The following is a 25,220-nucleotide window of genomic DNA, read 5'->3' on the forward strand; positions in this document are numbered from 1 at the left end:
TAAATAAATTATTTGTAAACGGATCTTGTCGTTTTTTGACACAAAAATTATATCTTATCTTAATCCACAGATTTAATCATACAAAGGATTAACGAATTTAATTCGGGAAAAAAAAAAAAAAAAATTGGGTTGAAATTTCAAGGTTTGTTCTTGCAAGTTCTAGGAGATGCAAGAGAATGGAGTCAAAGATAGAGGCAATCCTATTGGTGAAGCAGATTGATTTAGCGGCTGATTGTTTGGGTTAGTGATTAAAGACAATGGCTAAACAATTAAAAAGCTTGTCTTTATTTTGGTTAAGGTCTAAGTTTGATTAACAACTCTCATAATTGCCAAGTCGGCAACTAAAATCCATCCAAGGTTGCAGAATCATGTGTAACCTTCTAGTCTAATATTGTAAATGAGTTGATCAAAACATAATAGCAGAATCATGTGTTTACCTTCTTGATTGTCTGTTGCTCATAATAGCAGCAGCATCAGCAGCTCAGAGGGAGAGACAGACATCCATGAATACAAAACACTATAAACAGGAAATATATCTTCTGTACAATCAAGAAAACTTAAAACCACCTCTGAGGGAAGAACTTGGTTGTTCGTCGACCACACGCCTAATCAAGTTCGATCGACCAGCACCCTCAGGGTCTGGCTCAGTTGGAGTGGAAAAACAATGGAGGTGTCTGGCTCAGTTGCTGGAGGGTGCCACCAAAACATTGTACTCATCCAAGCGTTTCTGAAACTGAGCCAACTGAGTCTGCAGCTGAAAAATGCTTGTAGCTTTCTGGGATAGAATTACATTTAGTTTAAGGATGTAGTCATCTAAATGGCTTCCGGGTTGGTCAGCTTCAACAAGCAAGTTCATCTCCTGTATATCAGGCAAGATTACACAAGGTCTAAACAGGCAGAGCCACCAAAGGAGGCGTATATCGTATGCAATAAAAGGAAAAAATGTTGTGAACCTCTCGGACAATGTCGATCGTCTGCTCCACCTGTCTCCTATGAGCAGTAACAAGGTTTTCTTCTTCCTATTATAAAGAAAGTACGATGTCATTTAAAGTCGGATGGTTTATGTGGACGTTTGATGCTTTGATATTCACAATATTATTACCTTCAAAAGAGCGTCAAGGTCATCATCCGAAGGAGAGTCGGTCTCAAAATCGGGTATATCCCTTCGAGTTTTCTTCTGGTTGACAAAGCCTGGCACTTGTCGAGTTTCAGTTATTTTATTGTTCATCCATGATGATTTCTCTTGTACATATTGCTGCTCAGGGTAACCAATATCATCTTGTGTGAAGTCATCTTGAAAACTTGGCTGACTTTTGTGATGAGGCAAAGTTATGTCTGCCCTGTTGCTAGGAATGCGTTCGACATTCATCGGTGGAGTACCTTCCCTTACATTCTGCTTGAACCAACCAAATCTGTTCTTGTCATTTGGTAAATTAGTTCTGTTATCCTCAAAGGATTGCTCCATGGGTACTGATGAAGACAACAAAGAAGCTGTTGATTCTCGAAGATTTGAAGTTGAATATAAAGGATCCCGCCTTGTGCTGTTCCCTTTAGATAGACTCTTTACCCTGAAGGGACAATCATAAAACATATTTAACAAATAATGGGATATACCTTCGTAACGTCTCCGAAAATAACGCACCTGTCAGCATATCTTAGCGTGTTGAGTGTGTGTTCGCATGATCCTGAGCTTGGTGAAATACATGACATCATAACAGTGCGTGAATCACCAACAAAAGAATCTCTAAGAACTTCTGTTAATTTACTGCCTCTGAAAGGAATGTGACCCTGATCATTGTCAAGAGCTCTAATGCATTCTTTAAGAGCAAGCAAACTCTTGTTAATTTCAGCACCTTCCATTCTGCAACACAAATGTTTCCAAGTCAATCAAACCATGAGAGAGGGAGAAAAAAAAAAACGGGAAAACTCTATATCTTCTGCTTCTTAAAGTACTATAAGGTCCAATATGTAATAGCAACCAGTTTTCTGAAAAGTAAAGTCAGACCTTGTTTGTTTATCATTATCTGTGGTATCTGCACCACGTTCACTTCCAGCAAGGTCAATGAAAGACAGCTTTCCTACAAGTCGAGCAGGCTTCATTTCGGAACTATCAACTAATCTCTTAACACAAAGCTGAAGTATAGCATGTGATCGAGATGACTCTTCATTCGCACCAGTCGTACCGGTGCTTCTTGTGGCGTTTCCTCTCTCAATCAATTCCTTGATCGTGTCGACATTAGACACTCTGTATTCTTGCAACCCGACAATGCATACTTGTTGCTTCCCATCTTCCCTCATGAAAAGCTTTCTGAAATATGATATATTCAGAAAATGAACTGAATTCAAACATTTTCTTCCACAATCTCAACAAAACTTACTTCCTTTCGTTGAGGAGATCAAAAAGCTTCCCTCCATATATCTCGAAAAAGCTGACAAATAATTGGAAACCCTGGTTCCGGTATACGTGGTGCACTAATCTTAAAATGTCTTCGGACGCCTTTAGAGGAAGAGGTTGCATAGTATATGTTTTTCCACTACCTGAACAAGCACATCAATGTAATCTATTTTAAAAGATTATGGAACTATTTTAGATAGCCATCTAAGTCAAAATCATCACAAACTGATCTATATCTAATAGGTAAAACATATACATCCCTCTACAAATGTTCAATAAGCACGTAGCATCTTATGGTTCCCACATCCGAACACAATTTCATGCGTATTTGATAACTTGCCTGTTTGCCCATATGCAAAGCAAGTTGCTTTAGTTCTGTTGAAAATAAGAGGAACTATGGGTTCCACAGTTTCTGAGTATACCTGCATCAACACGAGAGAATGTTTAGAAGTCGAACTGATTTCAATGTTCATAATGGTACTCATCTATGTCTCGTACTTACTTCATCATTAGAAACACCTTCATTCAATACCGCATCAAAGAAAAATTCATGCTTCTCAATGTACTCTGTCAAGTCTACCTACAGAAGGGATGATTCTCAGGGGGAAAAAACCTTTGTGGCTTTCTCATACTTGGAATTCAAATATAGCATGTTGCACTTACTTTATATTTTTTTTCATGAACCGTAAGGGAATTCGACATTCGCTCAATAGTGATTATATCTTCTTCTTTCTTTGTCATTTCCTTTTTATTTAGAGGTCTCTTGCGCACCTGTAAGGAGGAAAGTAATAACATACAATTAGAAGAGCCTCCCTTCATTGCCTATGGTCATGTTGCCAGCATATTTTTGCATTTTCACCAAAAGACTAGGAAAATTATTACTCAGTTACAAAGAGCCTTATAAAAGAAAAACTAATTCTTGAACCCTCTCCAAGCTCATATCACGTTGAGGCCAAAAAAGTACTATAAAAGGAAGGCACTAGAAGTCTTCAATACAGATGAGTGGTACTGCGAGAGAGGGAAGATGAGAGCCTTATAGGAAGACTTTGGGTATGTTTGAGAGTGATTTTCACTCCCAAACATGTCCTTCAGCGTTGCAATTGCTTATTTGAGAGTCAAAGAGATATTACAATGGCATCGAGGAGACATACCACAACTTTGATCTTTGCAACATTGTTGGTTCTTTCCTTGTCAACTGAAAAGCTTTTGAGAAGATTGTTATCTGATGCACCTCCAGGCTTATTAGGCAGCATACTAGCAGCGAAAAATGGCTCGGGTTCATCCAGAATTTTACGGTGAGTGGTCTGACAAAATGAAGTGAATGATGGAGTAAAAACTTGATTAGAACGAATCATAAGACTCAGTTATTTAGTACAAACTTTATTAGAACGAAGAGAAATCAAATTGGAAGCATAAGAGAGGAAAAACTTCATCTGTCTGATAATTTGAGAAATGGGAAAGACTCCATGACCCAAAAATCAAAGAAGCCATAAAAGCACACTCGCACTAACAAATGGCACATCAGTAGTATCCGCATATTAAGGAAATTCAAAAGAATGTAAAATCGAAGCAGAAAAGGGTAAACTAGCGCAACCTCGGGTAACAATTCAGTATCGAAAGCATGAAGATCGAGCAAACCAGGGCTGTAATGACTGGGAAGAAACATCTCATCCGCATTCTTCCTCATGCTCGAAGACCGCGTCCGAGCCTGAGGCGTCAAAGCATCAGCCGACCCAAGATCATTGAAACTCCTCTGCATTCCCCTGCTAGCCCTCGACCCAAAATCCTAAACCCCCAAAAGAAAAAATCAATCAGAAAAGGGCATACAACTAACCAAACAATCGATAATGCTTTACCGTACATGAGAAAGATTAGAAGGGTGAGCCCATCTTCCAGAAAGAACATCAATAGCATCATCGGAATACTGCCGTTGGTGATGAACCGCCGGATTAGATCTCGAAACCTGTCTGCCGGCCGCGTTCATCATATGCCCCTGTGTTCAGCGAAACCCACAACCCAACAGCACACTTAAGGAGACAAAGAAAACAGAGAAGAAACAGAGAAGGCGATGATAATTGGGATTCAAAGTTTGAAAAGGAAGAAAAAAGAAGGGTAAGAAGATCGAGGGGGCGTGCATGTGGGCGCTGAGCAGTGGAAGAGGAATAAAGAAAGAGTACAATAATAGTCAGTCACGTAGAGAGACAGAAGAAGAGTTGAGGATGGAGAGCGCGAGCGAGTGTAGTTCACGCCGTTTCGAATGGAGGAGACAGGGGAATGGCGGGGTCAGACCGTTCGTAACTTTGGACCCAACAATATTCCAAAATTTTATTAAATGCGGCTACCTTCCATTATCCAAAATGGTAAATTTTGTTATTAGGGAGGTTAATCTTTAACATTAAGTATCATTAATTAACCACGAAATTAGAGGTTTTAACTTTTTAAGTATCTAGTTTATGCTCACTTTGGCTACCCACGCTCTTATCAGTAAAATATTAACTTAAAAGGTATATATGAACTTTAGAGATGAACAAAATTAATTGATAATTTTTAATATTACGTATAAAGTGGAAACATTAGAATAAATAATTAAATTGAGAGTGTAACATTATAATGAAAACTATGGTGAAATTAAATTAATATATGAATATGATTGTTGTAATAATGTCGATAATAAAAAAAAAAAAAAAAAGTAAAAAAGGAGAAAAAAGATGAGAAGGGAGACATAAGTGAAGACAAATCTACATGTGTTTTAATTTTAATGGTAAATGAAGCAGTTAAAATAATTCAGAGTTTGATTATTTGGTAATTGTGAAGGGTAATTGAGTTGGCGGCTATTTGATTTTGGGGAGAAGAAAACAAGAGGCGTTTGTGGCGGCTATTTGATTTTGGGGAATCGGCCACCACAATTTTCACTCGGTCCCGACCTGACGAGGAGGATTCACTGCAGGGGAAGAGAAAGATCATGGCGTCGATTTGTCTGTTCAGCTCTAAAACCCTAGTTTTGCCGTCGGCGGCCTACCTACCAGTATCCTCCTCATCTACAAGCCATAGTTTGTGTGTTCGTGGCTGCAGATGCTCTTTCCCAAGCAGGCCAATTGCGAATTCTAATTTGATAATTGGGAGAAGGAGAACGGGGAGGCTGGTGGTTCGAATGGCCCCGGAGGAAGAGAAACTTACTCGTCGCAATCCTCTCGATTTCCCGATTGTAACTTTCTCGCTCTCCTTTATTTCCCTGCGTGTTTGATGTTGTTCGGTTTGTTTTCATGGGATTTTTTTTTGTGTTTTTGCTTTCCATGGATGGAGATTCGGCTTTCTGTTTTTATGTAACTTGGCTAGTGTAGTGTTGGATCAGTTAGGGTGGAGAGTCGGAGCATTTCCTAGGATTTGATACATTTACTGTTCAATTTTATCATCGATGGTTGTTTAAAAGGCTTATTCTTGACTTATCCTGCCATGTCTTCCCTGCAAATTGTATCTTGCTGATAGTTTCGGTCATTTCTACATTTTCCTTGCGAAGTATCCATCCTCGAGCTCTAGATAAAGTGGGCTGTATCTATCTTAGGACGAGGGGCATCGACCATCATAATGTTTGTTTATTCATATTGTCACATATTTCGTAAGAGAATGGACCATAATTTTCTGGATTCCATTGGCTGCAAATGTGTTGTTAAATCACATTCAGTTTGTTGCCTGGATATTTCTGCATATATCTGTGATATTGGCAAATGGCAAATACAGTTTTGGGTATGTGGATTCTAGTACATCTCATGACATTCATTTGAGGCGTGATATCTGTTTGTTCAATTTGTCTCCTGTACCGCTCTGGGTTTTCTACTTTTAACGCTTATGTAAATTAAAACTCATGTCATTATGTTGTTCATAAATTTGTTATGAATTTATTTGTTAGGGTGCATTTTTTGGCGGTCAATTCAGTTTATAATATGGAATTACTGATGTTCTCACCTGACAAACTAAGTTTTAGTTGATAAGTTAATTTATATGTGAAGTGCGTGATAGGTTATAGCTGGTGTTCTTCGCGTTGAATGCTTCTATGACTTTTTGGTTGTAGGAGTGGGATAGGCCTAAGCCAGGTCGTAGACCAGACATCTTTCCTCAATTTAGCCCCATGAAAACACCATTGCCACCACCATTGCCATGCGATCCCCCTGAAGAAGACGAAGAGGAGGAAGAGAAGAAAGAGGAAGAAGAGGAAAATCCTGACAAGGAAAATCCTGATGAGCCTGAGAAGCAGTAGATGTAGTCTTTTTGAATAATTCCTTGAGTTCCTTCCTTCTTTTCCATTTTCACTTTGTTTCTTGATAGGCTGAAAGCATTAGAAATCCTAAGGGGATGATGAGCTGAGATATTCAACCTTGACCCAAACATGTTTGAGTGCTACTATTGATATTGCAATTCTGTACTGATATTGAATAGGATTTCCTATTCTCTTGAGTCTCAATCCCCCACTTCAGACAATGTATTATGAATAATTATCATGAATGATATGCCTTGTCTCCGATTTCTAGTCCATGCTTGTATGGTTCAACTCTATATTTGAGTGTTGTTTAAGAGCAAATCTCTAGAAGGTTTAGCAGGATATCACAAGAGCGTTTCACATTATAACCAGACAAATCCCAGAATAATTTGTAACAGGCTTTTTTTTTTCCTTTCACATTGAATGTAACTTCTTGTTGTTTTCCAAGAATATGACTGAATGCAATTCTTAATCATTAGAGAACAGTCTTTCCTCTTCTTAGAGGCTGGTCGGTATTATCAGGGATGAAGGGCTGTTGAATCAGGTATTCTTATCTACTCTTCTTGCACTCTGAATCATATTTTAACAATTGGGGCTAGATTTATGTAGCCTTTGACTTTGTAGCTTACCACTATCTATGTAGTATATAGTGGTTCTCACTTTGGAGAATGCATAATAGTAGTACTTAAAAATTCGTTGGTTACAAACTAACTACTTTTGGAAATAAGTCAAACTTGCATTCCTCGCCAGAAATATTGATAGTGCGCAGGTCCCAGTGTCAGCAGTTGATGATTTGCAGCTTCTTTCAGGTGCTTCCTTTCTCGCTTTCTCTCTATTTGAAGGATCATCCATCGGCAGAGCATCTGCTTTGGCTTCCTCTCTTATTCAACTCATGGTATGTACTATCAACTCTAACTTGCCAATCTTTCTTCATCTTTCTTGATTCTTCGATTTCTTTCCTTTTCTATGACAACAGAACGTAGGTATCTGATATTCAATAGTTGGGTTAGTTTTTCTTTTTATATCCTCAACTGTCAGGTAGTATTAAACAACCTTCTCCTTTTTTTTTCGGTTGCAGAATCTTACTCCATTTCTGTTCAGGTCACTGGTAAGGCTGCTGCTATCGCTAATTGTCCAGCCTGTAGCCTCTGTCTCAACCTTGCTTTTTTACAGTGACGTTCTCCCTCAGCATATGGTTTCGGAGAGATTGGTTCGTCATGAACTGCTTGACCGCGAAAACTACCTATTCCATTTTCTCGTCAACTTTTTGAAGTGCTTTTGGTGAAGAAAGAAGAAGAAGATGATGATAAGGGCACATCTTTTTCAGCGACCCATTTCATGAATTTCCCCACTCGACATCCGGCCTTTCTGATGCCATTGGAGCACTATTTTGAAGGTTATTTCTCGAAAACTACTTTGCTTGGGACTGAAAATTGCAATAAAATGATATTATGTTTCTTGCTTTCCCTGTTGTCATTAGGTAAATGCTTCTTTCTTGTTCATAATTTCTTAGTGCTGTGTCCACTCCCCCAATTCCCCTTCTTCAACGCATGTCTAATCAACCGAATTCACTGGTTAATTGATCTTAGTACTTGTATACTTTTTGATCAGTCTGTTTTCTTTCAATCGTTTGATGATGTTTAGGCTTCTTCCTCACTCACCTTTAGTCACGCGCATGTTTGGGTTGTCCCTTAGTCTGTATAGACGAGATGAATCTTATGAAATCAAAAAGCCTGTGCTGTGTTTGTTGAATCCATTTCCACCAGACAAAGTAGTCTCTTCTTTCCTTTTCTCTTTGGCTAAATTCTAAAGCCATTTTGTTTTAAAAAATCATCCCTTTTGTTAGAACATTAGATGAAAAGTCATGACTCTGATTCTAAATGTCATGTTCAATTTTTTATTTAAGATTCTAACCAATTTTCATTTCAAAGGTTCTTTAAATCCTTTTTAAAAAGTCTAAACCATATAATGTGGTGGGGGATGGTGCTCAGACTGGATGACCAAAAGCTTCATAGTTATGCCATATGACGACACTGACATTAACACGAACTTTCAGAATCTTTATTTTATGTGTTGCGAAGTCTAATAGTATTATTTGATTTGTTTGGGAAGGGAACAATTCCAATCATTTATTGGATAAAATTTGCGGTTGGTGAGCTGTTTATGCTGACGCGGCCACGCATGCTCCACCCTTTCTGTCTTCCACTCTTAGACTTAAAATTAAATTTATTTCTACTATTCTCTTGAGCATTGCCCTGCCCAATAGACCTCTGAATCAACCCATTTCTCATGTTGGAATTCAAATGTGTTAAGGGTAGCCAAATCTGCTTCCTACCAACATCTCATCTCATATAATTGTCTTAAAACCTCTTTTTAATTGATGCGTTTTAGAGCTGTGAGACGAATGGTGATACGTAAGGACCAAAACTTACGTCCTTACACTATCTACAAGCTACAAGCGGTGAGCTGGATGGTTACACACAAAATTATATTGCCCCTCTAATTGGCCTATTACAGGTAAGTCAGCCTATTACAGGTAGGTCAACATGGAGCAGGTTGATACAAAAATGTGGGTTGACACAAAACTTATTTGATTGTATCAAATTTATTAGACTGCCAATAATGCATTTGTATGTACACTTGAAAGGTCATTTTTTGAGGAAAACGTGTAGAAAACGATAAGAAGAGCTTTAAATTACAAAGATAAATACACTTTTTCAATTTCAGTTTCAAAACGACGTCAAAAAAGGAAGGGGAATAAAAACAGGCACACGACAATGTGCAGCTCACATGTCGTCAATCAACTCCCGTTATAACGGTCGTTAATTCTGCGGTGGCTTACCTAACCTAGCGCTTAAAACAAGCCCACGAAGCCGAGCTTTTGTCTCTCTTCACTTATAATTTATATTTTCTTTTTTTTTTTATCCAATATGTTAATATCATCGGCTTAAAAAACGCTGCCGTTTTTTAAACCCATTTTTGAAGCATCAATACTCACTACCCAAACGAGAAAGTCATCTCATCCAACGCCCACAATCTCTCTCTCTCTCATCTTCACTCGCCGATTCTTACGGTGGGTCGAAGAAGAGGATTTGAACTCCGAAAATGCCCTTCCAACGTTATAATGCGGATTAGTGAGGGGTTGTGACTTTTGTGAGAAAGGTGAGGGTATTTTTGTAAATGGGTAATTTGTGTTTTGAGAAAGAGAATTGAAAAAGTGAACGGCTCACTCGAGTGGCTTTAGGAAGATAACCTTTTCTGTGACAGTGGAGTTTTTGATAGCTTAGTCGTCTCTCTCGTCTTGCCCAGCTTCGATCTCTCTCTTTCTTTTCCTATCTCTTTCTCTCTCTCTCTCTCTCTCTCTCTCTCTCTCTCTCTCTCTCTTCGAGTTTTGGTGATGTCTCCTCTGGTATTTGGGGCCTGAGGTTAATTGCTTGAAGACTGGAAGGGAATTCAGGACCGAAAGATGTTGGATGGGATTCTCGGCCGGGGATTTACATCCAAATGGTATGTAATCCGATCTGTTTTTCATATCTTGATTATGGTTTTTCCTTTTTTATTTTTTGGAGCTTAAAGGACGGATGTTTTTGTTTCTTGATATTTGTAGCAAATCCCTGATTAAATTGACCAAAAGTCGGATCGATGTGATACGGAGAAAGAAGAAAGCGACTCTGAAATTTCTGAAGAAAGATATTGCTGATCTGCTCACAAATGGGCTGGACATTAATGCTTATGGAAGGGTACTTTGTTTGTTTGTTTTTTTTTTTTTCCTGCATTTCAATTTTTGTGTGAAATGATTCTTTCCTTCTGATCATTTGGTTGAATTGAAAAATGATTTGATGTTCTTAGGGTTCGAGGACAAACAAGTCAGTGTATGAAGGGCATGGTTTATTATTATTATTATTATATATATTTTTTTTTAAATGTACTATTTTTGTAGTGTTGTCCAAGTGTAAATTTACGTCTGCAAACCATACCTATTTCTAACAATTTTCAATTCCATTTTGGGTCTTTGATTTAGAAATTAGAACCTTTGTTGATTAGTGGGGACTTCTATCTCTTTTTCTCCTCCCACACCGGGCTTCCCCTTTCTATATTTTCTCTGATTATTATGATAACTATTGTGGTATTCAGCTAGTGATTGGCTTTAAGAAACTGATGTTTTCTTTTTTGATCTTGCGGTGGACAACAGGCTGAGGGGCTTCTAGTTGAGTTGACAATTTTTTCCTGTTATGATTTCGTGGAGCAATCATGTGATACTGTGCTGAAGCATCTTCCGATCATGCAAAAGCAGAGGTATTGAATCATGCTTATGTGTTGTGTTAATACAGAAGAATTGGGAACTAAGGGTACACGATTTGATTCAATTTTAGTGCACATATTAGTGTATGTCATTACATGCATTCTTTTCAAATTTTAGAGCTGGCTTTTTTATTTTTCCCCTTAGATTTTCTGGTCCTTGGATATTGGTATGATATACACCATTCTTTTTTCTTTCCCACTCTGTATGTTGTGCTTGTCTATCAAACCGTAAAATTTATTGCGCGTTATTGATTTAGAGATGACATGTTAATTTGAGGTGTCTGGCATGCATGATGAACTTGAGCCATGGATGAATGGTAGGTTGATTTTAATTGATTTCTGGAGTTGGTTAAATCTTGTTGGACATCTTATTAGCTGGGAAGATACCTTCCTATCATTCAAAAAACACTTCATGTCGTTTTACCATTGTTGCTTTTATAGTTTCTAGATAGGAAAAATTATATCATCATAGAAATTTGGCTTCTGGTTTTATATTGGATGATCTGATTCCCTCTGTTCATCATCTTCACAGGGAATGCCCTGAGGAATGTCGTGAGGCTATTGCATCTCTCATGTTCGCCGCTGCTAGATTTTCGGATTTGCCAGAATTGCGTGATCTCAGGCAAATTTTTCAGGAGAGATTTGGGACTTCTTTGGAACATTTGAAGAACCAAAAGGTAATGCCTCAACTACCGACTTCAGGTTTCCTGAATCTTTCTTATTGGAGAGACTAATTACTAATTCTTTTTCTGTAGTTTGTTGAAAATTTAGCTTCCAAGCCATGCACATTGGAGAACAGGGTTCAGTTATTGCAAGACATAGCATTGGAATTTTCAATCAAGTGGGATTCTGCGGGTTTTGAGAAGAGAATGTCCACTCCCGCAGCCAACGCTCAGGTGCACTTCATCCCCTTATCTTACTACTACTTCCCAGCATGTAAGAAACGAGATTGAAAGTTATAATTTCCAGTTTCCTAAAATTTTCAGTTGAGTGGTGCCTTTGGTCCTCACCAGTTTAGCTGTCATATTTATATTTCTCAAGTTGCAATGGGAAATAATTAGATTTTGCCTACATTTGAACTTCTCGTCTCTGACTTTTGCAGGGCCTACCTAAAGCAGTAGAAAAAAGTCCTTCCCGTGCTAAGGAAATTGATCTTAGGGTGGGTAAGGATGATGCATCAAACAAAGAAAGTTTTGAGTATGCAAATGGCAGGCACAGATTCGTCAATCCCCCTGATAGTACCATTTCAGGAGGAAAAGAATTGAAGTTTCAATCTAGGCAAGAATTATCCGGAAATGGACACGAGAAGAGAGTACATGAAAAAGAAGAGGCGAACTTGACATTTGATGGCCGCACAAATCATTATGGAGTTAAAGGTTCTACAGTCAATAAGCATGAAGGTAGAAATGGGACAGTGAATTCTAGCCCCAGGACTGGTAGAATGGGCAGTTCCTCTTCGAGTGAAGTATTAGGAAATGCTGAAGAAGGACAATTTGTGCATAATGGACACGAGAAGGGAGTATATGAAAAAAAAGAGGCAAGCTTGAAATTTGATGGCCACATAAATCATTATGGAGTTAAAGGTTCCACAGTCAATAAGCATGAAGGTGGAAATGGGACAATGAGTTCTAGCCACAGGACTGGTAGAATGGGAAGTTCCTCTTCGAGTGAAGTATTAGGAAATGCTGAAGAAGGACCATTTGTGCATGATGGCAGAGAACGGACTGGTCCTGATTACTTGAACTCTTCACCCTACCATAATCCAGGTCCTGCTCCTATTACTAAGCATGAAGCTAGAAACGTAATGAGAGGCTCTGCCTTCAGGACTACTGGTACAATAGGCAGTTCTTCGAGTGAAGTGTTGGGAGATGCAGGTGATGGACCTGTTATGCATATTGGCAGAGAACGGGCAGGTGCAAATTACTTGAAGTCTTCGCCTTACAATAATCCAGGTGTTGCTCTGAGTGGTGCAGGATTGCACTCGAAGAGTGACATCAAAGAGCCATCATCTGGTAATACTCATACTGCACACAATGGAAGAGGATTGCCATTTAAGAGTGATGTTAAAGAATCAATATTTGGTAGTACTCATACTGAGGAGGATAAACATCATAATTTGAAACCCAGCTACAACAGTACCCTCCCTCCATATGTAAAAGTCAACTCTAGAAGGAAGGATAATAAGGATAGGGGCCAATTGGAATTATCCCGTACAGGCCATGACAACAATTGCATCTCGACAGATCTTCAGAAACATGTCAAATCGGAAATGGTTGCAGATGTAATCCAGTTAGAACCACGCCATTCTGACCATGAGAGGCAGGTTGCTAGTCCTATGAAGACACGTAATCGGGATGGTGAGATGGATCATGTTTTTGGTGCTAGAATACCCCCTGATGCTCTGCCAAAACCAAAATCAGTGCGAAGAAGGCACCATAAGCCACGGTCCAGTCATTCAGTTGATGACAATGTTGAGGACATTCGAACGGTGAGAAAGAATTCGAGAAGGAGAAGAGATGATAAACGAGGCTTGCAGCTGTTGGTTGATGAAGAGGATAATGAAAAGGATGAAGAAGAAAGGATAATGGACAACCTTTTGATACATTACAGTAAGAAACCCGCAACATTTGAACCAGGAAAGATGAGAAGGAAGCCTAAACTTCATCTTGTTCCTGCCAAATGCCCTTCAAATAAAATAAGCAGAGATGGGGCTAATATGCAGGCAGATACAGTTCCTCCACCAGCACGATCAGTTTCGGTACCTCGTGAACATCATCTGGGTCCATCAGAAGCAACAAAAGTATATACTCGGGCTGCTTCCTTTCAACCAGATCGATCAAGTGAAGCTAAACACGTCCATCCGAAGTTGCCCGACTATGATGATTTGGCTGCTCGATTTGCAGCCTTGAGAGGAGGGTAAACAGTTTCTTTATACACTACATATCCTCTGAGATCGCCTGTGAACTGGTGATGCGCCCATAATCAAGCATTCCAAGTGTGTCTTCTCTTTTGGTTGCCTCTCACACGAACATTTGTGTATAGCCCTTACGTGTATGTGGGGGCTGCTGCATCCTGTCGAATCTCACATACGATGGTCATCACTAGTTTTTGAAGAAGTATACTGTTAACCCGTAATAGCGATTGTACAACCTCAAAATTTCAAATGATACCGATGTTGATAGCCAAATGTAGATCGACCCCATTTTCATGTTGAGATTGCTAGTCTTGTGCTTCATACTTTTTAGGTTTCCCTGTTTATCCCATTCATTCAAAGGGAACAAGTGTCTTATTCTTTATTTAAAAAACCATCTTGCTCCTGAATCCTGTACACATCCCTATCGCGTCTTTCATGTCTTAACATCATGGGACCAAACTTTATATTCTTGCAGGCATTTTGGTTTTCTTTTAAAGATTGAACGTAACAACATCATTGAGACATTGACATTTGACCATTTTTCTGCAGAGGTTTTTCATGGTGGAAAACTGTATTGGTTAAAAGACATTTTTTACCTCGAATGTCTGAAAGTGTGGATCCTCCATCTCGGATACGGAACATAAAAGCCTTCCCATTCGTCAGTCCTCTCCCCACACCATAAGATTCCCTCTGCCCTCTCTCTCTCTCTATAGTTCCCGCCAAAAATAAAATACCCTTTCCCCTTCCTTGAGTGCAACCTCATATTTACCGCCATCCCTTCAGATTTTAACTACTTCGTTGAGATTCAGAGAGTGAGAGAGTTTGATAGAGAAACATGCAGGGAAGTTCCAAGGTGATATTGGGAGCTACACTGATAATGGTAGTGAGCCTTGCCTTTGTGTTGGGCCTTATTCTTGTGTTGCTTGCCGAGATCTACTGCTCTCTGTTACTCCGACGCCGTAGGCTTCGTGTTGCACCGCCCTCCACCACCTCCTCCGCTCATCCTGTTGTAGCCGCCACCAACATTTCCCAGTCTCTGCCTTCAGCTGCTCCCAGGGACAACAACCGACCAGCTATTTCTCTTAGCAGCTTGTATGCTCATGGGGTTCTTAGTGCTCCAAGAAACTTTCTTTTCCCCTCTGTCCCCTGTATCAAAGACAACAATGTAGATGTTGTTGAAGCAAAGAGCCGAAGCACTCAACTTCATCGAGTTATCGACATTGATGCCCATGAATCATCCCTTAGTCCTCACCGAATCGGCCTCATTTCAACTCCATCCCGCCCGCCGTCACCCTTCATCTCAGCCTCGCCTGACCTATCTGTTTCTAAAGTTTGTGCTCAGAGTAAATTAAGCCCTGCCATTGCCTGTAATGACAGTTCTTCCATTGGCAGTGACCATTTTATGTACATTTCAAATCCGATTTATGATAATGATGCAATTAGGCCAAGCAGAGGAGACACCCCATTCGAAACACCAAATTCCTCTCCTTCAAGATTGGAAACATGTGGTTCTTCTGAAGAAGACGAGATTGTAGCTTCTCCTCCAAGTACTATCCGTTCCCTCCCAAATACACCACCTTTAACGCCAATGAAGAAGCTCCCAGCCGAGGCTTGTTCGGTTACATTGAGAGACGCCACGTCTCTGAGAAATTCTGGCAGTGATTCCAACACTAACAATGGTCTATCATCTTCCTCCTCTGGTTCTCCCTGTACTTCACCTTCATGGTAATGTAATTCAATGGCACGTTTAGAGTTAGTGTGATGCCAGAGTTTTCTTTACAGCTTTGTTGTGAAACTTAACTTTCTATGGTGGTGGTGGGTATGTTTTGAATGTTGAAGAAGAAGAAGAAGAAAGTAGCGAGTTTCTCAAAGCACTGGTCTGAACATTGCACGCCTCTGTACCAGTCCACGAAGTTATCTAGATTTTGCAAAATTTGTTGTTTTCCACTTGTTTGTGTTGTTAATGGAAAGTTGCTGAATTTCTGGCCGACAAAGAAGCAAAGTTATTATATCTTCATATCATCTAAGAAGTTCTAAATAAATCAAAAGCAATCCCATTTCATTTATAATCTCGTTGAATCAGTCAAAGAAAAAGAGACAAAATTCCGATACTGATTTTTCACTTGAGGTTTTTCCCTTGTGTTTCTTGTAAGTCGTGATTTTTTGCTGGAACCCATGTGATTTGGGAAGAGTGATGAATAAAACAATCCAAAAACAAACTAAATGGGTGTTTTTGAGGGACCTCGATTGCAGAAAATGTAAAACAAACAAACAAAAAAGAGAAAGGAAAAAGGAACTGTTCATCCAGACGCCGCAGCTGCACTGCAAACAGTCCATTTCGGCCATTTCGAAAGCGACGGCTAGCTTCAATTTCTGCACTCACCCAACTCATTACCCAACAAAATTGAACCCTTGTTTCTGGTTTCCCAGTTGCTTTGCAAAAATGGCAGCCCACGGCAAAATCAACATCAGCCCGGGGTGGCTCACTCATGTTCATACAGAGGTCAATGCCTCTGCTCCCCCACCACCAGGCTCACTCATGTTCATACAAAGGCCAATTCTGGTTTGTTTTTGTTTCTGTTTGAAGCTGTTGGGCGTCATATTATGCGGTGGGTTTTGATGGTACTGTAGGATTTGAAACTTTGCGTATACGCTGTGTTGTGAGGTGTAAAATATTGACAGGCTGAACCTACCTACTACCCTTAACAGAGAGGCCTGTTTGCAGAGCTTCATACAAATGTCTTCCCTTTTTTAATTCTCTCAATCAAAAAATGACTTCCAGCTCTAGGGACGATTCTGTCTCTCTCCTCCCCCAAAATGCCGGACACGGACACCAAAACCTCGTCCTATTGTCCCTTTACCGGCCCCCTCCATACCCACATCGACGCCTTCTCCGCCTTTGTGCCCAATACTCCGCCGCCTTCCTCCTCCTCGCCGCTCTATCTTTTCTACTCTTCCCCTCCGATCCCTCGCTCCAACTCGTCCGATTGAAACTCAACCACGCCAAAGTCCGTTTGTTGCCGGTTCTCGTCCTTGACCTTTCTATCTCTGCTTCTGTTAGGGTTCGCAATAAGAATTTCTTCTCTCTCGATTACAATTACCTTGGCGTTTCCGTTGGCTACAGAGGAAAACGACTTGGATTTGTCAGCTCCGACGGCGGTCGAGTTTCCGCTCGAGGGTCTTCTTATGTGAATGCCACTGTGGATTTGAATGGAGTTGAGGTCATTCACGATGCCTTTTACTTGCTTCAGGATTTGGGGAAAGGTATCATTCCATTCGATTCAAAGACGGAAGTCGAAGGATTCATGGGGTTTTTCTTTATCAAATTCCCCATTAAGGTAATCTTGATTTTCATTCTGTTTCTAACATTACATCAAATCTTTACTCCGATTATGCACTGTCGATTCGTTCTTAACTCTTAAGCAAAGTATAATCAACGATTGAAATCATCATCATCATCATACATTATAGCTCTTGTTTATTTGATTGCAATCATTTTCAATCTCTACGCTTTAAGATTTAAATGATGTATACAGTTTTGGCAACTATTACACCTCTCTTAGTGTAGAAGTTCAGATAGTTGGAAAAGGACAAACTTTGTGGGTGACCCATTGAATGTTTAGAACCCATGTCTTGATCCTGCAAAGAATGGTGAAATTTAGAGTAGAAAAATAGGCGTGATTTTCAAAACAATGCTCTATCAAGTTTGATACTTGCTACTGTTGATTGTGGGGAAATGGTTGAAGAAGATATACCTTCTTCTGGATTTGAACAATGCTGTTCCACTCTCGCAATGAATATGATTATAATGTCTGCTTCCTCATTCCCATTCCCACCCTCTGCTTAAGCCACGGATATTGTCTTCTTTGGGCTCTCTGTTTTGAGTTTCCTTTCAAAGCTTTAAAACACCTTTGGTACGGAGAGGTTTCCACACCGTTATAATAAATGATTCGTTTCTCTCTGTAATGAATGTGGGATCTCATAATCCACCCCCTTACGCCCAGCTCCCGACTTTGATTTCATTTGTAGCTGCTCAAGCTCACCACTAGCACATATTATTCTCTTTGAGCGATATATAACATTGTTTATAAGGGTATGGAAATCTCTCCCTTTTAAACGCCTTTTAAAATCGTTGTAAGAGCCTCTTTCTCCAACTCTGGCTATTCAGCTTAAATACTTGTGTATGAGTGCTCTGTTTTTTTTGTTTCAATGGTGTTGTTGTTTATTACTTATCAGGCAAGGGTATCATGTGATGTATTTGTGAATACAAAAAGGCAAACGATTGAACATCAAGATTGCTACCCTGAGGTATAAAAACTCATCATTTTGCTTACTTTTCTGTTCATATTTCTGCAAAATCACAACCCCTTGGATTTTTTGTTTCTTATATTTGCAGTGAAGGGAAGGATAGAACTCCCCAAATCCTCTGCTGAATTTGTCTGTAATTATCACTCCAGAAAATAAAATGTTTAATTCTTTGTGGATTAGTGCTGTTTAGTTTAAGCTTTCATGTGTGACCATCATGATTTTATGAAAATAAATTTTATTTGTATGTATTTTATAAAATTAATTGTGGTAACCTTAAAACTATCAAGATTGATTCAAAACATCACTAAAGATTAATATTTTTTTTGAACCCATTGAAAAGTAAATGATTAATAATAATTAAAATGAAAAGAAGAGAACTTATACTTACTTCAAAATGGACGGATTTGGTCTCGTCCTTATGAACATACACAAACACTCCGGCGATTCATTTGGCCGACAGACACCAGAACGACAATTGTATTCATAGAAAAACAATCACTTTCTAACACATCATTGTTCCACACGTGTTGTCTTCATCCGCCCCACCCAAACGTACTCACTTCGATGCAGCCTGCAACGAAACGACCCCGGATGCCCCGTCGGCGAGCACAAGCACCGCATGTTCGCCGACCCACCGCCACTGCTGCTACTCCCAGCCACCGCCGCCGCTGCCTGCAAGAGGACCCAATTGCTTTGCACACCCAAAAGCTCCCTCCGGCTTACCAGCCAAGGCCGTAAATCATGTGGGTAACACATTTTTTTTTTTTTTTTTCCTTCTGTTCCTTGTAATCTTGGATTTGGTATTTGGTTTATGATGGATTGTCTTGCGGGGAGTGAAGAGAAAAGAATATGTGGAATTGGAGTTTATATAAAGAGAAAAAGAAAGAGAAGCAAAGGTGTTGACACAAAACAGGATTTTGGTTGGATTCCCATCATAGGATGGTCATGCGTTTATGAGTACGAAACACTATTTTCATCGGTACAACACTTTTTAAAAAAATTAAAAATATAGTCATGAAAGCTCAGGCTTAAAGGAGATAATATCATACTATTTTGTAGAGTCGTGGTTCCTAACAATGACTTAGGCGTGCTATATTATTCATCGCCCTTTGCTTCAATGATGGGCCAAAGTTCACGATCAATAACAGAAGAATCTAATTCTTCTTCCTCTATGAAAAGAAAAGGTTATTATTTTTTTTTTTCTCAACTTTGTCTTTCCTTTCTATCATGCAAAGCAAAAGGAATCATTGGAGAATAAAGAGAGAAAGTATAACATAATTGAGTGTGGGAGTACCAAACCTTGCCACTTCATGGGTTCCATGGCAAACCCAAGGCTCTATTCTGGTATCCAAATTTAGTGCATAACACAAGTTGGGCGTGGCATTGTAGAGTGGGGTTTCCTCAGTCATTGCTGAGTCGTTTCCTAGTCACATTTTTTAACCAAAGTTGTTCTTATCTTTCGTAGTTTGTTGTTTTGCATGAAACAAATGTATTGTCGGAATCTTGAATTCATCCACAAACAACAACTCCACTTTATTAACATCACTTTATTCAGAATTTCTCGTCCTCATTTCTTAAACATGTCAAATAAGAAGTAAGATTAGATGATGTTGGTAATTAATTAATGAATTAATTAAGCCATCATTAAAGTTTGACCCATTGGATATAAGAATAATTGAAAATTTGGGTGTCACATGGAAGATGGTTGATAATTCAAGAAATCCCCACCCTCCCTTTGACATGTGGATGCATTGCAGCATATGGAAATGGATCCACAAAATCCGGACTTCATTTTAACTTATAAGTCCGTTGATATACCAAAATCAATCATCTGGCAGCTTTGATGATGGGAAAGAAGAGCAGCAAACAAACCATCAGATTGGGGCGATGGAGAAGCGGGTACCAACCCAATCTGTGGAAGGTGTTATGGACGAAACTGAGAAGAGAAAAGAGGAACAAAACGACGACGTATTCCTCAGGGAACTTGATTCCTTACGATCCTTTCTCTTATTCACAGAATTTCGACCATGGCAACGCTGCCGAAGAACCCGATATTCTTTGCCGCTCCTTCTCTGCCCGCTTTGCCCTCGCCGATGCTGCTTCCGCCTTCTTTCTTGACAACCAGCTTCAATAATTTCACCCCCACCCCCCAACTTCTTCGTAAGTTGTCGTCGCCATTAACACTTCGTCTTTTTTTTTTTTTTTAATGAAATTAGGCTTCTTTATGTTAGAGGAAGACGACTCTCCACAATGATATGGTATAATATTGTCCACTTTAAATATAAGCTCTCGTGACTTTGCTTCTTGGGATTCTTCAAACGGCCTCATACCAATAGAGAATATTTTTTAATTATAAATTTACAGGCATTCCCAAAATTTGAGAATTTCATGTTGGAACACTTTCTATACATCATCATTTCACTTACTTACCCCACAATGTCTTATTCTGCCTTTTATTTGCTCTATTTTTTTTAACTCAAAATTATTTTTTTTTAATAAATTGAAAATTTTTGTAGATAAAATAAGAATTTTTTTATATTTTAATAGTTTTAAAATATGGGTTTGTTTTAATATATTAAATTTTGAGTTATTTTACTTGCAATTTTCTAATCGTTGACTTTTTTTTTTTAATTATACAAACTGAATCTCATTTTTTTCTCTAAGTTAATAATTACAATAATTAAATTTAAACGAAGTCATTATTGTTATTAATATTATTACAAGTTACCTAAGTTATGGCAATAAAAATTAACAATATGTTAAGTTTACTTCTTGACTTAAAACTCCTTTTATTGTATTAATAATCTATTATCTATAAACCATACAAGTTGACTACTATTTTTATGATCCTTATAAATTATAGTATAATTCATTAAAAATTAAAATAAGAAATATCAACCTTTACAAATAGAAAATTTTAGAAGAAAAAAAATCAATTATGTACTAATTAAAAGTATAAAAAAAAAAAAAAAAAAAAAAAAAAAAAACGACTCAATGAAAGGTACAATCAACCTACACATTAATTTTAATTTGAATTTGAAACTCAATTTATTGAATCATTTATGGTAAGCCCCGACTCAAATAAATTTTGGCATTCTAGTAGGTTGAAGTTAACGTGTAATTAATAAGATTTGAAACATGTCATTCATTAATAATGTTGTATTGAAATAAAAAAACATTATTACAGTAAGAGATCAAATTGAAGAAATTACAACGCGCAACGAATATAACATATCGTAAAATATTTAATTGCAAACATTAGGTTAAGATAAAATGTTTGTATAAATACAATAAAAATACTAATTATGATTTTAAACATAAATGTGGTGTGTGGCATGAATTTAATGAGAAAAAAGTGAATAATTTATGGTATTGGCTTAATATTTATTTTCTGATTTTTTAGCACAACTAAATATCACAGCAATTGAAATTCAAGAAAGAAAAAACCACATTTATTTTTAATACTTCCAAAATGTACAATACACACACATTCAAGACAAGACCGGCTGCTGTACGTATTAAATACTGGAAACCATACACGTGTCACTATCTAATAGGGCCGACACAAAGGAATAATAATTCTAATTTACTGTTAAAAATTATAAAAAAATATATTTTGATTTATTAATAATAATTTTTCAATTTGTTCATGCTAAAACTGATACATTCCAGCTTTTGGATTGAACCTGCCTGTAAATTTGTTACATTTTCTAACCGTTTATTTGAAATTGATGTTTCCATATTTGTATATTTGTTCACATCGATACTCCCATAAAACTATTTTTTATTTATAATGTATTCTTTCTTAAACTTTTATGAAATAATTTATATTAAACAAAATTAGATGCAATTAAAACATTATCTTATATTAAATTAATAAAGTAATTAGTTTTTTATAATTTAAAATTGATTTTTTTTTTCAAGCTCATTACAAATAAAAAAAAAGAAATGAACACAATTAATCTTATAATTTAAGGAAAGCAATATTTAAATGGATAAATATTTTCGAAAAAAAGAGGGAAGGTTGGGTTAGAAATCACGACTCAATATTGTCCAACTTTAAACATAAGTGTTGGTGGCTTTATTTTGGGCTTCCAAAAAGCTATACAAACGGTAAACAGATGATCATTCCCTAAATATTTCCTAAATAATCATGGACAGGTTGAAATTAAGTTTGTGAAGGTGGGCCAGCGGGAGAGGCTAGAAATGTTGTTCATTTTTGGTAGCGAAGCAGATTTTGCGGATATAAACGGTCTTCGGTTTTCTCCCTAAGAAACGCATAAAATTCATCGAGAATTCTTATCTTTTCCCGCTCACAAAAACACACACACACACACACACACAATCAGATTATACAGGGAAATGGAAAATCAATCCAATGGAAAATCCGAGTCCCATCTCAACATACCCAAAATCAAGTTCACCAAGCTCTTCATCAATGGACAATTTGTTGACTCTGTTTCAGGTATCTCTCCCTCTCTCTTTTTCTTTTCCTTCACCGGAGAAGAAACCCACTCAGACGGAAAACTCCGATGCCTCTCAACTCATGATTTTCTTTAAAAATCAACAGGAAAAACTTTCGAGACGTTCGATCCAAGAACTGGTAAGGTTATCACGACGGTTGCCGCCGGTGAGAAAGAAGATGTGGATCTGGCCGTGAAAGCAGCCCGTGAAGCCTTCGATCACGGCCCTTGGCCCCGCATGTCTGGTGCCGTAAGTATTTCCATTTACAGCCAGTTTGGGTTTTTCTTGAGATGCAGCTCAGATTATAGTTTCGATTTATATACTTTGTATCTATATTTGAGTCGTTTAGCTTCCAATTTTTAAGATGAAGTAATAATAATAATAAAAGTTATCGCCATTAAAACCCAAGCTTAGGACAGAGACAGCTTGTACAAGTCAAGAAGGACAGTGTTCTTTATGATATGCAGATATGCATGTGCTCTTTATTTATAAAAAGAAAACCACTATTACAATAATTCAAAAAACAGAAGAAAGGGGAAAAGAAATATAAATGTTTTGGATTTTTTCTGTGATTCCGTGCAGGACAGGGGACGAATAATGATGAAACTAGGGGACTTAATAGATGAACACGTGGAGGAACTCGCAGCATTGGATTCCCTGGACGGCGGAAAATTGTTTCAGATGGGGAAGATCGTGGACGTACCCTCGGCTGCTAATATGCTACGGTACTACGCCGGTGCCGCGGATAAAATCCACGGGGAGGTACTCAAAATGGCAAGGCCGTTTCACGGCTACACTTTAATGGAGCCCATGGGAGTGGTGGCCCACATCATACCCTGGAACTTTCCGACCACCATGTTCTTCTTGAAAGTGAGCCCCGCCTTGGCTGCCGGCTGCACCATGCTCGTCAAACCTGCCGAGCAAACGCCGCTCTCCGCCCTCTTCTACGCCCATCTCGCTAAATTGGTCTTTCCCAATCTTCTCGGAATAATTAAATCAATTCAAATATTTTGTATATGAACTATTTCCTTTTTTGGTTTCTTACGTGGCGCGTTTTGGTAGGCTGGTATTCCTGATGGAGTACTGAACGTTGTGACAGGATACGGATACACTGCAGGGTCAGCAATTGCGTACCACATGGACATTGACAAGGTAGCTAAAACGTAAAATGTAATATAATTTGAGCTTTTATGTATTTATTTAAATAAATTTATTGTGGCGTGGTTTTCAGGTGAGTTTCACAGGATCAACAAAGGTGGGAAGATCGATAATGCAGGCGGCAAGTGAGAGCAACCTGAAGCAAGTATCGTTGGAATTAGGTGGCAAATCGCCGCTCCTAATCTTCGATGATGCGGATGTGAATAAAGCCGTTGATATTGCTGTTCTTGGCATTTTCTATAACAAGGTTAATGTTGTTATCCGTTTCAACACGACCCAGAGCTTTTTACATATATATATATATATATGTGAAAGAAATTTGGTTTGATGCAGGGAGAAACTTGCGCGGCGAGCTCCCGAGTTTTGGTTCAAGAAGGGATTTATGATGAATTTGTGAAAAAGATTATTGAAAAGGCGAAATCTTGGGTTGTGGGAGACCCTTTTGATCCTAAAGTTCAGTATGGACCCCAGGTGGATGAAAGGCAATTGAAGAAAATTCTGGAATATATCGAGCACGGTAAGAGGGAAGGAGCCACATTGGCGACAGGCGGCAGGCGTATAGGCGAGGTGGGGTATTACGTAGAGCCAACAATCTTCACAGACGTCAAGGTCGTCAGCACTCCTCCCTTGCTCTCTGCTTAATTTTCAGTCACACCTCTGTTTTCAATGTCTTAACCCTTGAATTAAATCCCCAGGAACACTCGCTGATCGCACAGGACGAAATCTTCGGGCCATTCCTCTGCGTCATTAAATTCAAGTAAAATCAAAACCCTGTCAGGCCCATAAAACACAAGTAGTGGGGTTTAATTTGTTCTGTTTTGTTGTTTTGGGGGTTTGGCAGAACGATCGAAGAGGGAATAAAGATCGCAAACAACACAAAGTTCGGGCTAGCTGCTGGAATAGTGACGAACAGTGTAGACATAATGAACACGGTTTCGAGGTCGATCAGAGCCGGAACCATCTGGGTGAACTGTTACTTTGCTTTCGATTCGAGCTGTCCATTTGGAGGGTACAAGATGAGTGGGTTCGGTAGGGACGCTGGAATGCACGCTGTTCATAAGTATCTTCAAACCAAAGCCATCGTCACTCCTTTGGTCAACACTCCTTGGCTTTGATCTCCCCTTTATAGTTTTTTTCTCTGTTGCCTTTCTACTCTCAAATAATTCACACGTTGTTGAATGTGATATGTCCTAATATGTTTTAGCTAATGCATTCAAATAAGTTTGTGTATTTATATATTTTTCTTTTACTTTCGTAACAATCTACTAAGGTTAAGATTTAAGATAATTTTAAAATATTTTATTTTAGAACACTAAAAGACAATATATCATACTTCAAATATTATTTCCATTTTTAGAAAGTTTTAAGTTAGATAATTATTATTTGACTCAACCAAAAAAAATAAATAATAATTTACATTCAAG

General features: G+C 38.4%; 6 protein-coding genes and 1 long non-coding RNA gene across 10 annotated transcripts; 5 read left to right on the plus strand and 2 right to left on the minus strand.

Moving 5' to 3' along the window:
• Positions 1 to 366: 366 nt before the first annotated feature.
• On the minus strand, positions 367 to 4,656 carry LOC111793224 (kinesin-like protein KIN-13B). 3 transcript variants are annotated; one of them, XM_087122889.1, is made up of 12 exons: positions 4,257 to 4,656; positions 3,990 to 4,181; positions 3,547 to 3,699; positions 3,059 to 3,166; positions 2,898 to 2,975; positions 2,708 to 2,817; positions 2,379 to 2,534; positions 2,006 to 2,308; positions 1,643 to 1,861; positions 1,103 to 1,568; positions 954 to 1,019; positions 367 to 859 (listed from the first exon to the last, which is right to left on the minus strand). In XM_087122889.1, exons 1-12 carry the CDS (start codon positions 4,380 to 4,382, stop codon positions 680 to 682), a joined length of 2,157 nt encoding a protein of 718 aa, XP_086979015.1. In that variant the 5' UTR covers positions 4,383 to 4,656; the 3' UTR covers positions 367 to 679. The 3 variants fall into 3 exon arrangements, with proteins under 3 accessions (XP_086979015.1, XP_023530775.2, XP_023530774.2); XM_023675007.2 differs by having other exon boundaries at positions 2,379 to 2,538; positions 2,736 to 2,817; positions 4,034 to 4,181; positions 4,257 to 4,655; XM_023675006.2 differs by having other exon boundaries at positions 2,379 to 2,538; positions 2,736 to 2,817; positions 4,257 to 4,655.
• Positions 4,657 to 5,269: 613 nt separating this feature from the next.
• On the plus strand, positions 5,270 to 6,923 carry LOC111793229 (uncharacterized). Its single transcript, XM_023675013.2, has 2 exons — positions 5,270 to 5,600; positions 6,465 to 6,923. The coding sequence occupies exons 1-2, from the start codon at positions 5,358 to 5,360 to the stop codon at positions 6,648 to 6,650; spliced, it is 429 nt and encodes a 142-aa protein (XP_023530781.2). The 5' UTR covers positions 5,270 to 5,357; the 3' UTR covers positions 6,651 to 6,923.
• A 2,957-nt stretch (positions 6,924 to 9,880) lies between these two features.
• Positions 9,881 to 14,273, plus strand: LOC111793223 (uncharacterized). The gene is made up of 6 exons (XM_023675005.2): positions 9,881 to 10,157; positions 10,258 to 10,390; positions 10,843 to 10,946; positions 11,485 to 11,629; positions 11,708 to 11,848; positions 12,055 to 14,273. The coding sequence occupies exons 1-6, from the start codon at positions 10,117 to 10,119 to the stop codon at positions 13,870 to 13,872; spliced, it is 2,382 nt and encodes a 793-aa protein (XP_023530773.2). The 5' UTR covers positions 9,881 to 10,116; the 3' UTR covers positions 13,873 to 14,273.
• Positions 14,274 to 14,488: 215 nt separating this feature from the next.
• On the plus strand, positions 14,489 to 15,864 carry LOC111793226 (uncharacterized). Its single transcript, XM_023675009.2, has one exon. The coding sequence runs from the start codon at positions 14,702 to 14,704 to the stop codon at positions 15,593 to 15,595; it is 894 nt and encodes a 297-aa protein (XP_023530777.2). The 5' UTR covers positions 14,489 to 14,701; the 3' UTR covers positions 15,596 to 15,864.
• Positions 15,865 to 16,431: 567 nt separating this feature from the next.
• LOC111793228 (uncharacterized) lies at positions 16,432 to 18,422 on the plus strand. 2 transcript variants are annotated; one of them, XM_023675012.2, is made up of 3 exons: positions 16,433 to 17,204; positions 18,103 to 18,174; positions 18,263 to 18,422. In XM_023675012.2, the coding sequence occupies exons 1-3, from the start codon at positions 16,638 to 16,640 to the stop codon at positions 18,263 to 18,265; spliced, it is 642 nt and encodes a 213-aa protein (XP_023530780.1). In that variant the 5' UTR covers positions 16,433 to 16,637; the 3' UTR covers positions 18,266 to 18,422. The 2 variants fall into 2 exon arrangements, with proteins under 2 accessions (XP_023530779.1, XP_023530780.1); XM_023675011.2 differs by having other exon boundaries at positions 16,432 to 17,204; positions 18,103 to 18,422.
• LOC111793230 (uncharacterized) lies at positions 17,271 to 18,108 on the minus strand. Its single transcript, XR_002814902.2, has 2 exons — positions 17,622 to 18,108; positions 17,271 to 17,505 (listed from the first exon to the last, which is right to left on the minus strand). It is a non-coding gene; the product is annotated as an uncharacterized LOC111793230 (long non-coding RNA).
• A 3,962-nt stretch (positions 18,423 to 22,384) lies between the features above and the next one.
• On the plus strand, positions 22,385 to 25,026 carry LOC111793231 (aldehyde dehydrogenase family 2 member C4). The gene is made up of 8 exons (XM_023675014.2): positions 22,385 to 22,639; positions 22,745 to 22,887; positions 23,221 to 23,604; positions 23,701 to 23,790; positions 23,870 to 24,043; positions 24,130 to 24,405; positions 24,492 to 24,553; positions 24,638 to 25,026. The coding sequence occupies exons 1-8, from the start codon at positions 22,537 to 22,539 to the stop codon at positions 24,909 to 24,911; spliced, it is 1,506 nt and encodes a 501-aa protein (XP_023530782.2). The 5' UTR covers positions 22,385 to 22,536; the 3' UTR covers positions 24,912 to 25,026.
• Positions 25,027 to 25,220: the final 194 nt, after the last annotated feature.

Source organism: Cucurbita pepo, chromosome 4 (assembly GCF_057944985.1).
Source record: "Cucurbita pepo subsp. pepo isolate OVF chromosome 4, ASM5794498v1, whole genome shotgun sequence".
In the NCBI taxonomy this organism is placed as follows: domain Eukaryota; kingdom Viridiplantae; phylum Streptophyta; class Magnoliopsida; order Cucurbitales; family Cucurbitaceae; genus Cucurbita; species Cucurbita pepo.

What these genes read in the sequence shown, in the direction of transcription:
- LOC111793224 (XM_087122889.1), bottom strand. Translation starts at nt 4,382, where the DNA reads ATGATGAACGCGGCCGGCAGACAGGTTTCGAGATCTAATCCGGCGGTT. An exon ending in ATACTGAATTGTTACCCGAG is followed by an intron (nt 3,700 to 3,989) that starts GTTGCGCTAGTT and finishes TCATTTTGTCAG; the next exon opens with ACCACTCACCGTAAAATTCT. An exon ending in CGATCGACATTGTCCGAGAG is followed by an intron (nt 860 to 953) that starts GTTCACAACATT and finishes CCTGATATACAG; the next exon opens with GAGATGAACTTGCTTGTTGA.
- LOC111793229 (XM_023675013.2), top strand. Translation starts at nt 5,358, where the DNA reads ATGGCGTCGATTTGTCTGTTCAGCTCTAAAACCCTAGTTTTGCCGTCG. An exon ending in ATCCTCTCGATTTCCCGATT is followed by an intron (nt 5,601 to 6,464) that starts GTAACTTTCTCG and finishes TTTTGGTTGTAG; the next exon opens with GAGTGGGATAGGCCTAAGCC.
- LOC111793223 (XM_023675005.2), top strand. Translation starts at nt 10,117, where the DNA reads ATGTTGGATGGGATTCTCGGCCGGGGATTTACATCCAAATG. An exon ending in CCGATCATGCAAAAGCAGAG is followed by an intron (nt 10,947 to 11,484) that starts GTATTGAATCAT and finishes TCATCTTCACAG; the next exon opens with GGAATGCCCTGAGGAATGTC. An exon ending in AACATTTGAAGAACCAAAAG is followed by an intron (nt 11,630 to 11,707) that starts GTAATGCCTCAA and finishes CTTTTTCTGTAG; the next exon opens with TTTGTTGAAAATTTAGCTTC.
- LOC111793226 (XM_023675009.2), top strand. Translation starts at nt 14,702, where the DNA reads ATGCAGGGAAGTTCCAAGGTGATATTGGGAGCTACACTGATAATGGTA.
- LOC111793228 (XM_023675011.2), top strand. Translation starts at nt 16,638, where the DNA reads ATGACTTCCAGCTCTAGGGACGATTCTGTCTCTCTCCTCCCCCAAAAT. An exon ending in TTATCAAATTCCCCATTAAG is followed by an intron (nt 17,205 to 18,102) that starts GTAATCTTGATT and finishes ATTACTTATCAG; the next exon opens with GCAAGGGTATCATGTGATGT.
- LOC111793231 (XM_023675014.2), top strand. Translation starts at nt 22,537, where the DNA reads ATGGAAAATCAATCCAATGGAAAATCCGAGTCCCATCTCAACATACCC. An exon ending in ACCACATGGACATTGACAAG is followed by an intron (nt 23,791 to 23,869) that starts GTAGCTAAAACG and finishes CGTGGTTTTCAG; the next exon opens with GTGAGTTTCACAGGATCAAC. An exon ending in CTCTGCGTCATTAAATTCAA is followed by an intron (nt 24,554 to 24,637) that starts GTAAAATCAAAA and finishes GGGGTTTGGCAG; the next exon opens with AACGATCGAAGAGGGAATAA.